Source organism: Pavona decussata, unplaced genomic scaffold, assembly GCF_977016875.1.
Source record: "Pavona decussata unplaced genomic scaffold, jaPavDecu1.1 SCAFFOLD_58, whole genome shotgun sequence".
Taxonomy (NCBI): Eukaryota; Metazoa; Cnidaria; class Anthozoa; order Scleractinia; family Agariciidae; genus Pavona; species Pavona decussata.
The window spans coordinates 4816917-4838850 of record NW_028145480.1 but is presented as its reverse complement, the minus strand read 5'-3'; the positions used below and the strand labels follow the sequence as shown (position 1 = coordinate 4838850).

The window sequence follows — 21934 nt, the reverse complement described above, 5'->3', positions numbered from 1 at the left end:
AGTTTCCTCACCATATGCATTGGCTTGGGACAAATAATATTTCTTACACACATGTCCACAAGCAAAATCACTCGTCTGTGGTTCATACAGGCGATTTAAAGTCGCCTCAGAAAAGGTCACTAAAATCCGCGATTTAAAATCGTGCGCATAAAAGGGCGATTATATACCGATTTTGAGTCCACCAGACTCCCTTCGCAGAGCCTCCAATCGCGCTCTCCATGCTACGCACGCTTGCACAGCGCATCTCAAGTCAGCCATAAAAAAACACTCCTTGAAGGGACCCCGGGGAGGAGAGGGTGGTCCCTTTTGTATGCTATACAGGTAACTCTAACAACGGGTATGAATATGGTATGGATATGGATATGGTATGGGTATGGTCACGTCTGAAAATCGATATTAACAAATTACATGTATGTTGGTTTGAAATTGGGTCACTTTTTGGATCGGCCGGCGCACCCCCATCAAAAAGTTGGGAGGAGAGTCCCCCTCCCCCCACCCCCGCTACTGGGAGGAAACTTGGACATTTTGGCGTGCTCTAGCTCCTGGGCATTGCTGGGTTCTGTCGTCTCAGATGTTCACCATTTTGATCACCGCAAGATCTCCGCTACCAAAATTGCCAGTAATTTATATAGGCGATTTCAAATGCAGGTAATACTTGAATTATGGCATTTAAGCGTAGGGTCAGAGCTTAAAGAAACTACATGTAGCACATTGTCTGATGTGTTTTCCTACAAATACAAAAGTATTTTTATAACTGTTTATAACTACGCGGGAAAAGAAGACCTTAGGAAAAGCTATTGAACTAAAGAAATTAAAAAAAAAAAAAATGGGTAAAACCGCACCTTTTCCAAACAACCATAATTCTGACAAAAGAATTCGCAATATATGGACATAGACTGGCCATGTACTGCGAAAAGACATAAACAACATCACCCGCAATTCACTGGGTGCCCAAAAACAACTTGCATAGAGCGGTAGAGAAGGAGCTAAGGGAGCTGGACTGAAACTGGAGCTCCCAATGAGTGGTTACCCTCAATTTTCTTTTTACATTCCAATCTTCTTTTCCCACAGGTTATAAACCGCACAAAAATGCCTCTGCATAAGGACAAAGGCTCTTTTCTCTAGTACCGGCAGTTTGTGAAGATGTGTATAGGCGTTCTGACCTTAAACACAAATGCCCTAGTTCAAGTGCTTCCTGTGAATGTTTGTTTAAAGGGACAATACAACTCGCCGTGGAATTTTTGCTTTCCTGCCATTGCAAAAGTTTTCAAAAATATCACAACAAACAGCTTCTGTAATTACTAAAGAACATTTGTAAATGAAAAAAAATTCAGCTAACTTTCCGAAGATGAACGTTATTCAAACAGACGAAAACAACTTCCTGAACTCTCCTACGGTATTTGAAAAAGTTGGGCCACCGATTTCAAAGTGCTTCTCATCAACGCGCGCATGCGCCTGGGGTGACATAGTCCTCTTAAGGGAATAAAAATGTTGTGTTAAGCATGCCGCAATAAAACCATACAACAAACAAATTGAGAAACTCCACAGATCGCTGTTAGCGTTTTAATACAATCCAACATTTGATTATGGATCCTGAATTCCTTGATAATACAGGTGAAAGTAAAATTGCTAAAAGCTAATAATTTTTTACACGGCAGCGTCTTCCCTGCAGCTCTATTTATTATTAATGAGAAAAATAACACAGTTTACACTGTTTGGATTTTTAAAGAGAATCCTAGGCATCCCTATAGCTTGCTTGTGTCATCGATTCTAAAGAAAGAAAGATCATAAATATCGTTTCAATTTCCTTATTACTGTAGTCAAGGAACTTTTTTTAAATTGCAGAGATTTCGTAAGGAGCCAGTCAGACCAGCGGCGTTCAGGCAGCCAAGGCATCTCCCTACTTGGTCTTGATTTTCACTGTTTCAAGAATTTTGTAACAATCATTCACAAAACACCCTGTCACAGGGATTTTGCTGTATTTTGGTCAAAACTGCTCAAATATTTGACGAAAAACCATTTGTTTTTTGGCTAACATGAAATAGCCCTTTTCACGGTTAACTCTGCTCATTTGAATTACAATGAAATCTAGCATGTATGTGAGGCAATTTCGGGCTATTTTGTAGTTTTAGCCCGAAATTGCCTTGCATCCACGTTGGATAACATTGTAATGCAAGTGAGAAAAATCAACTGTGAAAACAGCTATTGCTCTAAGAACACTGGAAAGAAAATAGGTGATTTCTCCAAGAAGGAACTAACTATAATCAGTTTTTAGTGACTTCTCTTGAATACACAAGAAGAACTTGAAAAAATTGGCTGATTTTTTCAAGTTGCAATCCATTTTCATCCGAGCCATCTGCAGCCAAACATAATTAATAGTAGTTTCTGTGCACTAGTAGGGTTATTGTTTACATTTAACTAAACCATTACTTTCACAATTCCACCGATTCCACAACGTTTTTTGGCCATTCAGAAAGACAGTAAAATAGGTGAGACTGCCCCTTTAAACATTTGTGTCCTGTTGATTTTGCCATGGGAGAAAACAGCCCAAAGAAAAAAATTAAGTGGTCACATTTGCTTTTAAATTTGAAATAAGAATATTTCCCTATTTCTTTTTGCCATAAAACCCTCTCTCTATAGACCTACTAGTTCAAGTTAAAGATTGAAATTATCTGTGCTGTTTGAATTGACCCATCATGCATTGCAAAAGTGAATGTGTCACGTATGCCGACTGAAAATACTCAAGATAGCAGATTTCCAGACAGTCATATGTCCAACCAAAGCCACTGCAAAGCCAGAGTTAGTTTCCTACACAGTCATTATTCTGTGGAGAATCCAAGCAAAGTTTGTGACAATCCAAACAAAGCCTGCACAGAGGACTGAAAAAGTGTTAGCCTAAGGGGACCAATTATGCTGTCTTAAATGAAGTTGTGTCTGGAAGGAGAAATTTCAATGCAGACTTACCTTCATTGGTAATCTACTTTAGGAGACTTTTGATTTCCTCTGTTTCAGCACAATCAAGATAAGAAGACCCATCTGGGGCTTTTCCATTTTTGTTAGCTCCCTACACAAGAAACACAACAAAAACCTCATTCTACCTCTTTCTTGACCTTTGAAAAACTTTGAACAATTTTATGTAAAAAAAACAAGGCACAGCCAAGTTTTTTAAACCAACTCATAGGTGAGAATGATATATTATTCAGTCAGTTACACAGTCATACAGTTGTACTTGGAAAGAGGAAATCCGAGTGCTCTTATAAGGAGTTGAACCTAAGACCTTCCGATCACTAGTTCTACAGGAGACTCGTGGGAGCTAACGCCATTAAACTAGGTTCAAGGGACAAACATCCTGCATACTGCTAGGATTTGAATGTAAGCTAACTGAAAATATCCAAGATGGCAGATTTCCAAACAATTTTGCAATTTTGCAGATGCTTGGAAAATGGATGAAACACTCTTTCGAGTGTTTAGTAGAGCTTCTCAAAAAAATTAATGATTCTTGGAGAAATTCAAAGTAAGGTTTCACCAAATTTTATGTTAATTAAGATCACTTTTCAAAAACCTCCTCTGAAGTAGTGATAGAATTATTAATGGCCTTGAGAATAATGTGTCAAATGTCTCAACCGTAGACTGTTCACAGTCCCCTATTTTTCCGCGTGATCGTCGAGATTGAGCGCGTCTTACCGTTAATGGCGGTGTCGTACCGAGTCTAACCTGGGGAAGAATATCAAGTCTACTTAGGGGGCGGGGAACGGTTTGGGAGGAGGCGAGAAAAATAGAAGCCTAGAGCTATACTCCTCGACGCCCGCCCCCTCGGTACATCTACAAATCAAGATGGCCCCCATTAACGGTAAGACGTGCTCGATCTCGACGATCACACGGAAAAATAGGGGACCGTGAACAGTCTATCTCAACTGAGGAAATATTCCTCTACTTAAGTAAACTGGGGCCCCTGAAGTTAAACAAACATTCAACCGATATGTGACAAATGGCGTACTTTGACTAGTTCCCTGCCATTGGCTACCAGCTTTATACATGAACATCAAGAAAGAAGAACACACACGAGTTTCATACCTGTTTGGCTGGTCTCTTGCTAAACTATTGAGTAACGTTCCAGTTCTAAATATGACCAAGCCATAAAAGGTCACAAGTTCATGCTAGTGAATCATTATTTCCCTGATGGTTTGCAAGACTCTACTCTTCATGTGTCACACTTGTTTTCTTACCTTTTGAAGCAGAAGTTTGACACACGCTGTTTGACTTTCATAAATACTGGCCAATAGCGGAGTGATGCCATGTTTGTCCGGTTTCTGTTGATATCAACAAAAATAAATAAATAAAAAATTAATAAATGAAAAAAACATAAATTGAGAATGTGGAAATGAATTCTTCTGACGTACAGTACATGTTTGGCCAAGAAACATGAAAGGGTCCTCTGGGTCACACACAGTTCTTGGTAGCAAACCCTCACAAGATTATATAGGATCTCATAAAGTCTTTAAGGATCCTGCAGTACCCAACCCAGTAACCTAGAGTGCTTTCCATTAACTAAACTTTAATTTTGCTGCATAGCCTTATCTAAATCTGCATTATTATGTAAAGTTAAGTTTTTTTCCCATTTTCCAACATGTTTTGTAATTTATTGTTAGTAATTTTTTTCCATTATGTTCTCGTGCTCGTCTTGTCCCACCTCAACTAGCTTTGTGGCTATTTGTGGGACAAGCAACTTGTATCATCAGAATTTGCAAATAAATTGTTGTTGTTGTTGTAAATGTCAGTACTTGCTGGCAGTGATTTCACCACCAAACTACACAAATTTGGGGACTGTCTGGTTACAAGACATTCCTTTGAAGGTTTCAAATTGGGGCATACCATTTTCTGTATGTTCTATTTTGAAGAACGTATAGAGCAAGTCCTTCAAAACAGTACATTCTATTTAGAAGTGGAGTGGTTGACTAATTCTAGCAAATCGGAAGTGCCCCTAGATTGGATGTTACAAACATGCAAAGAATCCTATTCTAAGGGCAGCGCCTCCCTCAACTATAGACTTGGATGAGTTCTTCACGCAATATGGGCAAGTGGATTTTTTGTCTTTGTTTGTGTTCACGCTTACGTTAACATCAGTCAATTCACGTCACGTGTGACCAGTATTTCTGAGAATGAAATGAACATTCGAATTTCTCTTTGTTATGTCCGACATGTGAATAGAATGTTGAACATTTCTCTGGAAATCTTTCTGAAAAAGATGCATTAACAGAAAAAAAAAGATTCAAAATACTTGGGAAACGATTGTTATTCTTGAAATACTTAATGCTGTAATGTAAAGAAAAATTCATATCTTTATACCATCAATAAACTAGGGACATTCTCTGAATCTTGTTGGAGATATTCAAAACTGTCATGTAAATTTCAAAACTCTGTTCAAATTTCAAAATACTGGTCACGTTTGACGTGAACTGACTGTAAGGCATGCAAAGAATAATAATTATTGTTTATATCATAAACAATGTTAACATTGCTGTGTCAAATTGCAGAGAAACATTTTGTAGGACAGAGTGGCACAGTGAAAGTGGCTTGTGGTTCTACTTGAGTTTTGATCATTCCGTGATGCCATTTTACGGTCTTTAAGAGTATAGACCATAGAAAACTGATGTTGATTTGTTAAATAGTCAAGATGTGGGCTTGGCTGATACATGGGGGCAAAAATGTACATGTGTCACATTTTACGACTTTTTCAAGGGAGCTGATTAAAGAGGACTTACATTGATTTCTGCTCCCTTTGATATAAGAATCTCAATAACTTCCTTCTGTCCATAATCAGCAGCAAAGTGGAGAGCATTCCGCCCATTTAGGAGTTCAGCATTCACATCAAAACCCTAAATGAAAAAGGTGAAATTACCATTTTACCCTCGAAAGCTGGGGAAGGTTTGAAAACCAACATGTGCCAGCCATTTCATAGTGGATTGTCTTGTTTAAGTGCTGGATGTTATGCATTATTTAGAAAAGTTTGCATGGTGCTGCATTCATTGACTTCAATAGAATTTACATTATTGTAACACCAATAAAATATTATTAAAGTCTAAAAGAATTGATAAGACATTATTAATGCAGAAATTTTAGATATGGAAAAATGGAAAACTGGTTTCAGAAAGTCAAAATTCAAATGGAAAATTAAACAATAAAAAAAACATGAAGTCTGAATGTAAAAATGCAACACCGCAAGTCTATTGAAAGCATCATATATGAGATAAGCATTAATTAAAGTGTGTGTTAGCAAAATAACCCTTCATTGAAATTGGATATTCTTCCAATTCGGCATCGCAACAAATACTACTGTAACAGTCCCAATATAGTGAAGAATCAAATGATTGTGTATCATCACCTTCAAGATTAAACTGAAATACAAGAAGACCAAATGAACAAATCTTCGTTTAGCCATAGCAAATTTGCTTCGAGCCTGTTCTCTGTTGCGGTGCAAGTTTTGATGCTCCTTTGCTAATAATTAAATGAAACTTAAGAAATATTGTATTTTCTATTTGCCATTCAAGAACTTTTTGAAATAAATACATTACTTCAGAGTGACGAAGCCTTGCAATACCGTGCAAAGGAGCACGCAAACAAAATGTTGAGCTTGTCACACTCCACACACCCACAGAACAACGGGAGGTTTGTCATTTTCTTACCGGTCGCTCAACAATGACTTTCACTTGATCCAGATCTCCATTCTTGCAAGCCCACACCATTTCTTCTCCCATAATGGACGAGAAAAGCGAAAAACTTCTTCACTTTCGCACTCAACTTGGAATATGGAAAGATACACTCGTGTCTGGGAGAAAGTGGGAGATCAGACGACACTACCCATAAATCCATTCGAGCCATGGAGAGACTCATCCAGGGTTCTTACAAAACGTACCTTACTCTTTCGCAAAGGTTCATTGCAAACTGCAAAGGAGCTTTCTTTCTACCCTCGATTATCTTGCGTTGACCTTATGTAACTTCTCAGTCATGGATGTTCCATTCACGGTAAGATTGTGTTAGCTATTTAATCTGTCACATCCTCAATCTTATCCAGGCGTATCTCTTTCGTTTCACTGTTTTAAAAGAGGGCTTCACCTTTTTTGTGTGACTGTTCGATTCTGAACTCCCATATTTTAAAGATTTCAATTCTGATCTAGCTCGACGTTTCACGGTATTTTCTTACCATAAATGCAACTAAATAGTTTGCCTAACGTAATGTATGCATTAGTTTATGTAGCTATATATATATTTCAATAATCAGCACAATATTTACAGTTTTAAAACACTTTGTCAATTATTGTACGTGTACAAAATGCAAAACAAAGGCGGGGCAGTAAGTGGTTTTGCACCAAGTATAGACCTGGATATCAAATATGGACCTTTGCTACCTAATGGAGTTAGTTGTACGATTAGATTTGTGTAGCTAGACTTATGGATACAAATATTGCAGATAATTTGGAGGAGTAATAGGGTTAAATTTAAATATAATTGCATTAAGTTTTTTATGAACAGTTTCAGCCCAAACTAGACTGTTTTGGAAAATTCTTATTTTGAATAATGTTAGGTGTGTTTGTTGTAGGCATATTTTTCCTAAAAGTTTGTGTTCTGCTGGATGTTCATTTCATTAGGATTGAAGAGGGTAAAGGTTGGTGGGGTGGGGTAGGGAAGGGGAGAGTCTTGCCTACAGCAATAGCAGTTTGGATAATTGGGACTTTAAAGGTGCACTTGAACCAAGAAAAAATGATGACAGGAGTGTTCTGTTAGAATGATGAATGGAACAATAAGTTAATAATATTAAACTTTATAGACTAAGAGTAATTTCTCAAGGACTTCCAAATAATAGTATGCATCTGTGGAGTAAATTGGTTATCATTGCTTGAATTTTCTGAAATATATTTTTCTTTGTTATCTTGTTTCTAGAAACCTGTACTTGTTGGCTTAGGAGTTGTCATGGTTACAGTAGCATTTGGCTTGATATCATACTTCTTTAAAAAGCAAGGAGGCGAGAAATCGAAGAGGCCAGTTGCACTTGATCCTCAGAAGAAGATTCCATTTAAACTCATCGACAAAAAGGTGCTTAATATAAGATCATTTTTTTTGTTTCAAAACTGAATTTAAAATGCATTTGACTGGTGAACAATAATGTTTGGTTTTCTAAGTACTCTACCGAGGGCGGCTTGTAGTTCTTGATATACTTGTTACTTTGGGAAAGGTCAGGGGTAGACGAGGAAGGGGGATCCCAGCGCTCCCTTTTCCCTCTCTCTATCTATACATCAACCAAATCTCAACATAATTCTCCACTTTTCTCTGAATCACCTGACTTGATGTATTCAACATTACTGATGATAAGAGAAGCAAAGACCAATACAACATAGAATTACGTTTTAGAGTGTACTATATTTCAGCTGGCCAAACCATCCTGGTTCAGGTACAATGAGAATTTGCATTGGGACATGGGCTTATATAAACAAGTATTTGCGCAATAACAGAACTATGTAAAACTTTTTTTTCTCTAAAAGTTATTTATTTAGCTTTGCCTAACTAAAATACAGATACAGATCTATATGCATGAATACGTAAAAAAAACTTGTTAGGCAGGGAGACCACTGCAGCCTAGCCAACTACAGCGGATCCCACGTTAGTTATTTAAAACTTAAAAACTAAAGCTACTAACCCAGGTGGAAATCTTATTAAGATCTTATTAAGATTCTTATTAAGTTTCTTAACAAGATCTTATCTTACTTCTTAGTTAAGATTCTTACAAGATTCTTACAAGATCTTGTAAGATTCTTACAAGATTCTTACAAGATTCTTGTAAGATTCTTACAAGATCTTGGTAAGATTACGGTAAGATCTTACAAGATCTTAGTAAAACCTGATAAGAATCTCAGTAAGGAACTTGCAGTTGATAGTCAAGATCTTACAAGACCTTGTAAGATTCTTACAGGTTTCTTACAAGATCTTAGTAAGATTCTTATTAAGTTTCTTAACAAGATCTTATCTTAGTTAATATTCTTACAAGATTCTTACAAGATCTTGTAAGATTCTTACAAGATTCTTACAAGATTCTTGTAAGATTCTTACAAGATCTTGGTAAGATTACAGGAAGATCTTACAAGATCTTAGCAAAATCTGATAAGAATCTTAGTAACTGTAAGGAACTTAAAGTGGATAGTCAAGATATAATAATTAATCTCAAGCTTAAGACATCATAAGAGGTATTATAGGACACAAAATCAAGATTTGACCAACAGTTTATTAGAAGGTCTCACACCATAAAATTGTGAAATTACTATTAATAACAAAGACTTCAAAAAACCGTTTATATGATCTATAGAAAACCTGTTATTTCATTTAATGATAATTTTTTGTTCCCTTTATTTACAAATCATACAATAAACTGAACTGGAAACTGAGTTTTACTCAAAAATTAATAAGTGAACCTATTAAACTCAATTTGGTTTGATTGTGTCCCAGAAAATTTACACAGAGATCAAAGAGGCAGAGTCATTAGGGTACCACAATTTTGGGTCAAAATTCACTACCTTTAAAATACAAGCACTTCGTTGATTTTTGACTTCAAGAAATAAAGTGAATCTTGAGTAAAAAAAACGAGCTAAAATAAGTAAATTAACATTAAAAAATAAAAATCAACCCTTTTTTTTCTCACAAGGTCTGCATTTAACTCACAGATCATGCTCACTCAGTTCAACTGGCTCTAAACATGCACTTTCATAATTTGTGGTGGCTCAGAAAAAATAACCACGGATGCTTTCACTTTGCAAGTGTTGCTTGCCAGCTCCAACTTATAAAATTAATAAAATATTGAAAAATTAATCTTCTCCCGCATTTCATTCAGCTGCACCTCCAGGGCTAGAGGGACCTGTACAGGAAAATAAGACAGTCATGTTAACTTATGTCCTGACCAGAGTACACAGTGTTATCTCATTCTCTTACTTCAGTCAGCATTCTCACAATGTTTTGTAGTAGCACATGCAGACAACTCAGCACTGGCTGCCTTGTTCATAGGAAACCCAAGTCTAAATTTACATGTGGCTTTGATGTAAAAAGAAAATTCCATGCTCAACATTTAATACAAAAAGATTATTATAATGATTACTGATTTCATTGTTAACTGTACAGATGTATGTCTGGGCAGTGCAACTTACATTGTAGTTGTGTCTGAAGTGAAATAGGTCACTCTTTATAAGAAAACATGATTGCGTTGATCAAAAGGATTGTTACTTAGTGTTCCCTTTATTTTGCTTGCTATTTTCAACTAATGAACTATGGTATCAAGTACTGATCAAATACTGTCATTATGCAAGTTACAAAATTTTATTTAGTATTATAGTTCCTGAGTAGAAGTAGCAGAAGTCACGATTTACAACAAAATTAAATCAGTTAAAATAGACTCCAACAGTCATAAATATAAGTGACTTTATTGAGCAGGATTTGGTGACTTGACTCTGAAGTTGCAGTGTTGAGTCTTGACCTTGACATTACAAAATGGAGTTGAAAATCTACAGTAAAACCGAAAATTGTGCACTTTAAGTCAGTTCTTCTGAGTGATCACAGTGACTGGCTAGGCTGTCATTAACTTTTTAGACAATGTTGCAGTGAGCTTTTCGCCCGTAACAATCTTTTTAGTTCCTGATCTGAGTAAAATGAGGCATACACTCCACGAAGATCAGAAACTGATCTTCACGCCAAATCAAGATCGATCACTCACGTTTTCAGCTTATACCAAGACTGTCATGATATTAACCCGGCTACAAATTACTCCATAAAAACGTTTTCAAAGGCTTCGTATAAAAACTAAATGGGGAATGACCACCTCAACAATCTTCAAGAAGCACATATGCATGCTCGTTGTCTGCATGGATCCATGTTGTCTGTAATTTGCGTGGATGATCACACATTTTCATGCAGTCTTTCACAAAATGATTGGTGTCGAAACTTACCTCTTTCTAAAAAGTGATTGTCCACAGTTTGCTGCTTGAAGCCATCATTTTTTAGCTTTAACAGAGGTAAAATCCAGAGGAAATGTGTGCTGAAAACTTGAATCCCGCCTAAAATCTTACAGGAAACGGTCTTTCTCCGAGCCTGCAATGGCATATCTGCTGACCAAAATGGTGCCCAGTCTTCCCAGTCTGAATTAAATCCAAGATGGCTGCCGGTGTTGCCTGTGTTGCTGTGATTCAGTGTGATTCCGGCCCACGTTTATCCACGTTTTCTTGCTCATTTTAAAAGCTAGCATTGTACATGAAAATCGTAGGAATTATGATTCAAAGCACTGTTGTTCTTTTTGGCATTAAATGGAGTTTAAATTCATCAAAGAAGGCTTGTAGGTATTAGTGTTTTCACAAAATGCGTTTCAGTGTTGGATGGTGCATTAAGTTTTTTTTGATGCGAATACAATCTGTAAACTGCAAACTGTAAGTCTTGACAGTCATATCTTTTAAGCCTTTTTTTTAGAAACACACATGTCTACATAGCGTTTATCAACTTAGGACACCGAAGAAAGAGATTATCACAGAGAGTCTTGCTGGCATTTATTCTTAGATCCTGTGAAGATTCTTGTAAGATATTATGAGGTCTTAATAAAGTATTGAGATCAGAAGGTTTTTTTTTTAACTAGATCTTCATAAAAACTGTTTTTAAAAGATCTTTTTCTTAATTACCGGTATTCGTGCTAAGATCTTACCAAGATAATTTATTGTAAGGTAGTAAGATCTTAATCAGAATGGTTGTAAGATTTTGGTACAAATTTTGATTAAGATCTTATTAAGAAAACATTAAGAAATAGGTAAGATCTTATCAAAATCTGTTTAAGATCTTATTTTTAACTCATATTAAGATCTTAACAAGATTCTTGTAAGTTAATTCTTAAGATCTTAACAATAAATCTTATTAGATCTTGTCACAAATTTTGATAAGATCTGAATAAGAAAATATTAAGAAATGGATAAGATCTTATTAAAATTTTTTAAGATCTTATTGATTGTTAGGTTGAGGATTTTTTCAAGATTCTTACAAGTGTCTTACAAGAATTTAGTAAGATCTTGTAAGAACTTTTAAGATCTTAAAATGCTGAAGATTGTATAGTTTGTATTAAGATTTTGTTAAGAAGTGTCGTAAGATCTTATTAAGATCTGAAATCTTAACAAATCTTAACAATATCTTATTAAGATCTTAGTGTTATTTTCATTCTTACAAGATTCTTACAAGATCTTGCAAGATCTTACAAGATCTTAATAAGATTTCCACCTGGGAATATATAAACAAGAAAAAAAAAAAGGGAAGTTCAAATTGCTAGAAGCAGCATGTCGGCGGGCACAGTAGAGTCCTAGCTATGTTGCACCTGGGACAGGTTACAGATTGTTCTCCAGGTTCTCACTAAAGTGATTGACAGTATAAAAGATGAAGCAAATGAAATAATAAAAAGGAAAAAAAACATTACTGAGCCTAGCGGATCGTCGTCATCATCATCATCATCATCCTACCCACGCTGAAGTAGGGCTTTGGCAATCTTCTTCACTCCCTTCCCATTGACAGCTACTTCACAGGGTTTCCTCCTAATTCTTCCGAGCCCAAGTTTCTCCTATTTGGCCATTCTTTGTTACATTGTTTTAGTTCTTCCCACTTTTCCCTTGTCAGCTGTAGTTGAATCAATTCATTACCTAGAACTCTGGGAACTTTACTTGTTTGTATCCAATCCAATCCAATCCAATCCAATCCAACTCGATTCCCTTTGTCTTACTTCTTTACTGGCCGGGGGAACTCTTGTCCTTTTGTTCATAGCTTGGAAAGTTCAATTACACTGTAGCTCAGTTGTTGCAATATCCAACTTGTGTGTGAAAGTTCATGTGCTGAACTTCAATCAGGCTAGGGACTCAAAATCTTCTATTTATTAGTGTTCTTGGCAACTGAATGCTAAACCCTCTTACCAAACTTATTTTATTTGTGGTTTTCGTTCTCCAGATTGTAAGCCATGACACTCGAAGGTTTCGATTTGAATTGCAGTCACCTGAACATAAACTAGGATTACCTGTGGGTATGTGTGTGAGGAAAAATTATTATAAGTTAAATGATCTTTGGAGTTAAAATGAAAATCTATTTATTTTAAGCTACTATATGAATAACATTGATATAGGCACATGTGCTTGGCTTTTGGGGGCTAAAAGGTAATCTTTAGTGGGCTAGTTTTGGCAGAACTTATTTCTTTGGGGACTTTGCATTTCAAAATTTGTTTGATTCAGCTTGATCAACAAAAAGTTAACATAAGTCAAGCTAAAAGAGCTTCGTTTCTTTCTTCCCTTTTATTCTTCTTAATTTGACTAGTTTTGCAGTGTTCTACCTTGGCAACAAAAATGATTTAAATTAACTAAAAAATATAAATTTATAATTATATCAATATCATGTTTGAACGAAATGTGAAATAAAGTATTGTATATTTGTATGGCATGTAAAGATCCTCTGAGATGAAGCAATGGATCCTTTAGATTTGGGTTTGACACTGTTTTTAAAAAGTGGTATTTATTTATTTATTTATTAATTGAAGGGGTTCCTGGAAAATAGCCCTAAGTGACTTCTGATATTTAAACTGCTAGATTCTCTTTCCAAATTGCCTTGTGTTTGCCTGTGAAACAAAAGGAGAATTTGACCTTACATCAAAAGTCACTTAGGGCCTTATTCCGCACACCCCTTCAATTTATTAATTTATGATTTATGCCTGTGTTATGTTGTGAGTAGTATAGACTATATTAAACAAATAACACAGTGATTAAAGTACTCACAAAACAAATAAAAATACTGCAATGATACATGTACTTCTCCCTTTGTTTGAACTTGTCTGAGTGGATAATTTAAACAGCATCTATCATGCACACTTAACATCATTAATTATTATTATTGCTGTGCCTTTTTGCTCTTCGTCTTGTCTAGGAAACCACATGTACCTTAGTGCAAAAGTTGATGACAAACTTGTGATCAGACCTTACACCCCAGTAACATCCGATGACGAACTGGGATATTTTGAACTGGTTATCAAGGTGATTGACTTAAGATAAATTATGGTGTCTAGATTATAATGCTGTCACAGCTGTGGTATGGGCCAATCAAACTGATCAAATTCTGTAAGTACTAGACAACAACCTTGTGAGCTGGCAAGCTCAAAATTAGTGTTTGAGAAGGGACACATTTAACTATCAGTTAAATACAAAATCATGGGTCATTGCTTCTCACCAAGTCATGATGTAAATACAGTTGAACCTCCCGTAAGCAACCACCCATAATGTCAAGGATACGTGGTCGCTTACGGGAGGTGGTTGCTTACAAGAGGTCAGACCACAGGGGGTCTAAATTTCGGGTTATTTACATATGGTAATTGCGGAGACCTAACCCTTTTGCCAGTGCTTATCGAAACCCATAGTAATAACTTTTCTTTGCTACAACTATATTAAGACTGGTCCAAAGTTATTTTAGGCAAAAAACTCTAAGGGTCTGTGGTGATTATTGTTTGTATCTCACAAATGACTTAATACAGCGACTGAGAAAAAACTTGACTCTTTTATTACTCCAGGTGGCGCTGTCTAAATTTTTCAAGGAACGGAACAAACGCAAAAGGATAAGAAAGATAAAAGATTAGAAAGTTTTTTTCGTACAAGGGATTCAATCTGATTAAAGTTTATTTCAGTGTGAAGTATCATGCATTTGTGTTTTATCAATTGTTTCAATGCTAAGCTATATCGGGAAAAACTTCCGGTAACTCCAACTGTGAGATTTACAACGTCCGCTGTAATGTATTACAGCGACACATTTTTCAATTTCCACCCGTAAGAGATTCAGCAGATTGTGTGTCAAGTGGTCGCCTACGGGAGGTTAAAAAACATCGAAAATTTTAAACAATCATCTCTAAATGTGGTCGCTTACGAGAAGTGGTCGCTTACAAGAGGTGGTAGCCTACAAGAGGTTTCATCTATAGTGATTTGACTTGAAAACTAAAAAATAATACCCTCTAGATCGTTGAACAGACAACTCTGTGGCCATATGTTTCAGGGCAGACCTACAGCTTATGGGTTAGTTTGCTGTGTCTTTCTCCCCAGATGCTGGGCTGCCTGTTTCTCAAATATGTTAATCGGCACTTATCTTCCATCCTACACCGATGGTGTAATGAACATTGTGGCATGTAGCACTTACACCACAAATATGTAGCCAGCTCAGCTTCTTTGACTTTCGCTGCATAGTTAATTCTCTGATTCAGGATTTGTTACACAATTTTTTTACAGTGTAAACTTTGTACATGTTAAATTTTTAAGGTTTACTTCAAGAATGTTCACCCTAAGTATCCTGAAGGTGGTAAAATGTCACAGTATTTGGATACTCTCAAGGTTGGTGATACTGTGGACATCAGGGGACCAGCTGGAAAGTTGACTTACCTAGGGAGGGGTGAGTTTTCCATTAATTTTATGTAGCAATAAATTTGTTAAATTGTTTTTGGCCATCAATAATATTATTGATTGCCAAAAATGTATGAGAAATGGGAATTTGTAGTTCCTATTATGTCAAAATATCAAGAAAAGAAAATGTCAAATGCTTTGTTTATAGTGGAAAAGCACTTACCTACCCAAAGCTAGTTTACAGGCATTCCACTCAGAAATAACGGGAAACAAATAATAATCAAATTGAACATAATACGTTAAAAATCCCAACTGGCAGGAAGCAAATCAGCTGGCTATTTAGAAGCGTGGCTTGAACCCGGGACATCCTAACCCCTAACCACCCTAACCACTGGGCCATGCCCCCTCCTCCTCCTCCAGAACGTATCAGTACTCCCCCAACAAAAGGGATTGGAAATTCCAGGAGGGTGGGGTAGGGGGGCTCAAAGGCAAAAAAGTGTTAAAGGAAAGTATGAAGGTAAATTGGAATATTCAGAGGGGTGGGGCTATTATTGGAAAAATTCTTTACTTGGGTGAGGTATGGAATTACATAGTAGCTATTCCACTGTGAGTTCAAAACACTAAAGCATATTTTTGTTGTTATAATATTTTTAGGATTTTTATTTTTTTTGCATGCATTTTTTTAAGCACCAGGGTTTTAGACTAACTTTAATGTAGCTCAGCCTTGCCAGGCTGCGAGGTAATTAATATTAATAAACTATCCACCCGCCCACCCATTTGGCCATGTTTCCTAATTATGCAAATGCTTCCTACGCAAACTATATACTGCAGGAGAGCTGATTGAAAAAATATTTAAGAAAAAGAAAAAAAAAAAAAACAGCAACAGCAATCTACAAACGTACACTTATTTGTATTGCATGTCAAGTAAATGCAGAGATAACTTCATCAAAAAGGTGTCCATTGTCCATAAGAAATTTTTGACAATAATGAAATTTTTTGACAATTGTGATTGGTTAAATGCCATCTTTATTAATCATTTTAAATTAAGTATGTTTGAATATTGTGCCCACTCATTGGTTTTTCAACATCCAAGAAATGTCTGCTAATATCACAAAAGGCTACAGGTCACATCTTCTTACATGTACCTAGCTATCAAACTTTTGTGGAAAGTTGACACACTTGCAAGCACAAGAACCATTGAAGCAACAGATTTTGAATAAGTCACATTGTGAAACTGAGCCAATGAACTGATTAGTATGGACCATGTGCTCAGTAAATAATATTATAATACTGCTTACTTTTTCAGGTAAGTTTGCAGTGAAGGAGAATGCCAAGGATCCCGTGCAGGTCAGAAAAGCTAAGAACGTTGGCTTGATTGCAGGAGGAACTGGTACGAAACGGTTTTGAGACACTTTTACTGTAGACCAAAAGCAGTGCCTTCTCACATCCCGTCTTTTGTTTTTACGGTTAATTTGCAACATTTCTACATTTCTGCTAATGTGTAGTAATAATTTCTTGAAAGTGAATTAAATGTGAATTTTATCCTCCTCTTTCAGGCATCACCCCCATGCTGCAGATAATCAGTGCAGTAATCAAAGACAGCGAAGATACAACCAACTTAACACTTCTGTTTGCTAACCAGGTAAACTTGAGCTGTTCTTGTGAGATAAAGTCCCATTTTACTGCTTTCTTGTTCAATCTTCATAGGAAAGCCATGATGTATAAAATTTACTTTTTACTATCATCTAAAGAGCTCAAGAAGTGGACCAGCGTACAAACTAAGAAAATTGAAAAATTCTTCTGTTTCAAATTCTGTTCTTTTTTTTTTTTTTAGTATGAGATAGTAAACGTGTGGTGTGCACCCACCATTCTTCCTACAGTTTGTCTTAAAACAGCATCGTATATGATCCAGTTATTTTAAGGAATGAACTACATAATCGTTTGGATAGAGTTATCATATTTGCCTATTTCTCTTGTGAGCGTTAAGTTAACTCCTCCCTTCCAAGTGTTTTGGCCCAATGTTCCAAAACGGTAAAGAAAAACCCAGCTTGCTAATGTAATATTATTACGTCATTTAAAAGGTCTTGATGAGTGTTTACAATTCATTTCTGAAATCAAGATAACTGAAGGAAGTCAGGTCTTTGATAGAAATGGTTTTGAAACGACAAAATTAAAACCTATGTACAATATTTCACTGATGACTCATGTGATAAGTATACCTCAAAACTGTAGCTTATTTTGCAGCTTTTTATACATAGAACACTCTAATATATGTCGCAGTCTGTAAATGCTTTAAATGAAAATATTCAACAAATCGCAGGTGTGGTAAACCACACCATAAATACCAGAGGGTACCATTTTTGTCTTGCAAAGATCTTTCCAAGACCAATTTGCCGACAAAATTTCACTGTAATTGAGCAAATACTGACCAAGGTATGAGTTGAGGACCCACTATAGTGGGTCTCGGTAGGGAAATGGTTTAGGACTGCAACAAATTGAACTATCCCGGCCAGATTTTCCCTGTTGTGTTATTCGAGATGGCGGCTTAAAACAAAGAAAAATTGAGGACTGTTTACATTTCGTCCAATGGAAAAAAAATCTGATCACAACCTCATAGTTCGTCCACTGGATGAGAATAAGGCTACCAGTAGTAGCGTATATATATATTATTTATTTATTTATTTATTTATTTATTTATTTATTTATTTATTTATTTATTTATTTAGGCAAATGAAAGAATAGTAGGACTTGAAGTCCCTTACAAGGTTCTCCCACCCAACCCCCTCCAGTCCTACATGTAGTTTAAAAACAAGGCAGACATGTAACAAATGTATCTTTGTGATGAAGTCGACATTGCGGACATCGTTATGTACAGTAATTTTTTTTTTTAATTAGTGCCTCTATTTTATTTCCGTTTAGACGGAGAAAGACATCCTGGTACGACCAGAGTTAGAAGAACTAGCTAATGAGTGTGAAAATTTCAAGCTTTGGTACACGCTTGACAGGCCACCTGAGGGTACGTGATTAGGTTTGTCATCTAAGGTCCTGTCCACACGTTTCTGTTCTTGATATTTTTTTATTTAAAAACGGAAAGTTTTTGTATCCGATGAAGCCCTCCGTAAGGCTCCCTTCACAGGGAAACGAATGGCAAAGGTTAACTTGAGTTTTCTTCAGAGACACACAACGGCTCGTTTCGGTGGGACATCTGTTTGGAAAGACATTACCCGCCTCAGAAGTGAATAAAAAACCTAGCGTTTTCTTTTGTGAAAGCTCACGTCAACCTTTCGCAACGCTGAAAAACTAATCACGCCTGTAGTTTTCGGAAGGGCAAATACGTCGTTGAAAGTGCGAAAAAAAAAATAGTAATAAAAAAATCACACGGCAGCTCGTAAGTTTTGAGAATAAATTTTCGGCAATTTAATTTTCAGGTAAAAATATCTGAACAGATCAAACTGTGTTAGCTGACAGAGTTTGTCTTTGCCGTCTTTGTTTCTACTGTAAAATAATATGTGAAACAGGAAACAACATTTTTACTACTTGATTAAATGCTGCGTCTATTTCTTCGCCAACAGTTTTCAACAATGTTCAGATTTATCGACAAAGTTGATAAGGTAATTTGGCCGCGAATTCTTTGGCCGTCGTAAAGAGATTCGAGTGCTGACCTGGTTTCGCTAACGCCTGAAACGTCAACCTCTTAACTGTGGCCAAAGTACGTTTCAGTTATCAACTCTATTGATAAAACCAAAAGTAAGTTTCCACTTCCCACCGACGCAGTCGGTCTCAAAGAAACTAACCGCCTTATCTAGTTTGCCAACATGTTCGCCATCTTTTTGTACGAAGGTTGACACGCGCCAACTTGACCGTCACGCGCGTTTAACCCACGCGTCACACTTCTGTACTTCACCCCTTTCTGCGCATGCCACATAGGCGAACGCCAACTAAACTTGCATTGGTTGTTTTGTATATCATTTCTAGGCTGGCCTTACAGTTCTGGATTTATCAACGACACCATGATCAAGGAACAGATGCCGCCCCCGGGACCTGATACCCAGATTCTGATGTGTGGTCCACCGCCTATGATCAACTATGCGTGCATTCCTAACTTGGAAAAACTCGGCTACACCCCCGAAATGTATTTCCCCTTTTAAATGCACTATTCTCTGTATAAAGTACGTCAAAATCGCAGACAGCTAGCCTGGGCAGCGCTGCTGCGAGCAATCGCAGGGTGCACGATGCAAAAGTTGAGAACGGCGCGATTTTGAAATCCGCGTGAAATGAGGTCGGATTTACGCCCTCGTTACTCGTGGCTTCGCTGAGTGAAGATCGCGCCATTCTCACGACTCGTTTAGTTTCGACAATTTAACTCGAGTCTTCTCCTCAACTTGACTTGACGTGTGTAATAAGATTCTTATCAAACAATGCAGATGTAAATTGATCTTGAGATACTCCCGGTATTCTGCCTGAATGATTCTTTGGGCGGTGCCCTTGAACCACTAACTACTTACAGGGAAAAAGACCACACTAATTCGGGGTGATAATATGAGAGCAAGTCACTCTTATGTGGCAGGTGTTCAACTTGTTGGTATTTTTAATTGTGGAATAAAATGAACTCTTGTTTTGTAATTTGTTTATTGCGTCATGCCTGCAAACCAAAACAATTATCAAGTAACAAACTTCGAATGGTCCTCGTTTGTTTTCCCTTTAAGCCTTAGCAGTGATCAGCATCAAATTTCTCCCTGTAATAACGATACGTATTCAACCCATGAGGTCGTGAGAATTAAGGATATGATAGCGCAACTTTCTTGATTTTAATAACTTCTCCCTAGTACTTTTATGAGAAAAGTATGGGGATAAGATAGGAGAATTTGTAATTTGATTTTAGTGTAGCAAGATCAAAAACCCACAAGGCTACACGCATGCGAATTTCACAGCCTTGCAGCGTTTGCGCACAGAATTTAAAACAAATCCGATTTATCATTTTGTACTTATTTTGCCGTTTCCTTCTTTGCGGTGTCCTTTGAAACGTTATTTACTGTAATGGACTGGAAAAGCTACCGATTTATCCTCGACCGTGGTAGAGTTCAGTCTCCAGCCGTGAAGAACATCCCAAATTATCCAGGGTGTCTAGGCCTTTTTTTTTCCTCAAATGCTCATCTGACATTCGAATGACATTTCAATAGAACCGTTTTGTGTTCGTTTCAAGTTTTATTAATTACCTTCCCAACAGGATGTTCAACTTAAAGTTTGATTCATTCTTGCAAGAGTTGGACTGCCAGAGATTTGCCTTGAAATATCAGACAGTTTTCTCTTCAATAATCTCATTAGTAATGAGTTACGAGTCTATCGCAGAAAATCCTACACAAAAATAGCTCTAATGAGAAGAGCTTAGTAAGACTGTCTCTTAGGACACCTTTAATGTTATCCGGTGCGCTCTGTATATTGAAACCTATGTACACACTTTCCGATGAAAAAAACATTTCCAAGAACACGCTTTACATACAATTTACAAAAAATCTTTTGAGTTTGTAATAAAATAATCTTAACTAGATTCAACTTTGACGAAAATCTGATTAACAATCAGAAACCAGTAAAACGACGTTGCGCTGGAAATGAATATATCAATAAATTGTTACCATCATTAATTTACAGACTCTCGCTGTGAACTTTTCAAATTGAAATTTTTAACGTCTTGGATAAATTCAATGTCTCCGATTACTTATTCCTGTTTCCCACAAAATCTGCGATAAAGGGCGAGTGCCATGCGAGTTGCAATAAAAAAAGAAAGAAATTACTATGGTCGATTAAAAGAGGATATCGATTGATCTTAAATCCTTGCAATCTTAAGTGGGCACAAGTTTGAAAGATACGCTGTAGAAACGAAACCAAACAACAAAGAAAATGCCGTGTTGTAAAATATCATTAAAAAGAGTATTCCCCAATATCAATTTGCATACTACTCATACTTTAGGATTTAGTCAACACTGAAGGACTAATTTCTTTAACCAACACCTGATTAACGGTTGAACGGATGGAAATGGTTAAAAGGGAAAGCAATTCTCGCATATCACGATAGCAGTTACTCCTTTTATCATAATAGCGATCACTAAAGCTACAAGAAAAAGCTGTAGTCTCGCATGCTTGTCTCATGACGCTGTCCCTTTATGCAATCAGTTCCTAAACAATAGAGTAAACACTTTCCTTTGAATTTCGTTTTTGGCAAAACCCAATTTTTCTGCCCAAAACACGGCACCAACGATTTAGTTTTTTTTTTTTCCAATACCTAAATACGATAACAGAAATTGCTCTACACTTCAGTAAAACGGTGAAGAAAGCTAATACTATTCTTGATCTTAAAGTTTCCATCTAAGCGTTCAAGGCAACAAATCCTTTACGTCTTCTGCTTGTGTCTGTATCATGCAAGATGTTAAATCCTTGAAGCATTCACTAGACGAACCTAGAAGCCTAGCAGTCTGCAGATTCTCAATCCAAGTTCTCCTTGTACTGTAAAATCACTG

General features: G+C 36.6%; 2 protein-coding genes and 1 long non-coding RNA gene across 5 annotated transcripts; 1 reads left to right on the top strand and 2 right to left on the bottom strand.

Moving 5' to 3' along the window:
* Positions 1–1532: 1532 nt before the first annotated feature.
* Positions 1533–6849, bottom strand: LOC146479811 (myotrophin-like). The gene is made up of 5 exons (XM_085110728.1): positions 6684–6849; positions 5763–5876; positions 4227–4310; positions 2965–3064; positions 1533–1770 (listed from the first exon to the last, which is right to left on the bottom strand). Exons 1-4 carry the CDS (start codon positions 6753–6755, stop codon positions 2978–2980), a joined length of 357 nt encoding a protein of 118 aa, XP_084966854.1. The 5' UTR covers positions 6756–6849; the 3' UTR covers positions 1533–1770; positions 2965–2977.
* A 36-nt stretch (positions 6850–6885) lies between these two features.
* Positions 6886–20042, top strand: LOC146479809 (NADH-cytochrome b5 reductase 3-like). The gene is made up of 9 exons (XM_085110711.1): positions 6886–7023; positions 7939–8091; positions 13003–13075; positions 13966–14072; positions 15339–15468; positions 16726–16809; positions 16976–17061; positions 18339–18435; positions 19395–20042. Exons 1-9 carry the CDS (start codon positions 7006–7008, stop codon positions 19565–19567), a joined length of 921 nt encoding a protein of 306 aa, XP_084966837.1. The 5' UTR covers positions 6886–7005; the 3' UTR covers positions 19568–20042.
* Positions 9195–11737, bottom strand: LOC146479810 (uncharacterized). 3 transcript variants are annotated; one of them, XR_014864830.1, is made up of 3 exons: positions 10983–11737; positions 9825–9901; positions 9195–9789 (listed from the first exon to the last, which is right to left on the bottom strand). It is a non-coding gene; the product is annotated as an uncharacterized LOC146479810 (long non-coding RNA). The 3 variants fall into 3 exon arrangements; XR_014864829.1 differs by having other exon boundaries at positions 9195–9563; positions 9597–9901; positions 10983–11730; XR_014864828.1 differs by having other exon boundaries at positions 9196–9901; positions 10983–11730.
* Positions 20043–21934: the final 1892 nt, after the last annotated feature.

Coding starts and splice junctions, on each gene's coding strand:
- LOC146479809 (XM_085110711.1), top strand. Junction 8,092..13,002: donor TTAAACTCATCGACAAAAAG/GTGCTTAATATA, acceptor TTCGTTCTCCAG/ATTGTAAGCCATGACACTCG. Junction 13,076..13,965: donor TAAACTAGGATTACCTGTGG/GTATGTGTGTGA, acceptor CGTCTTGTCTAG/GAAACCACATGTACCTTAGT.
- LOC146479811 (XM_085110728.1), bottom strand. CDS start 6,755: ATGGGAGAAGAAATGGTGTGGGCTTGCAAGAATGGAGATCTGGATCAA. Junction 4,311..5,762: donor CAAAGGGAGCAGAAATCAAT/GTAAGTCCTCTT, acceptor TGATATCAACAG/AAACCGGACAAACATGGCAT. Junction 3,065..4,226: donor TCAAACTTCTGCTTCAAAAG/GTAAGAAAACAA, acceptor TTTCTTGTGTAG/GGAGCTAACAAAAATGGAAA.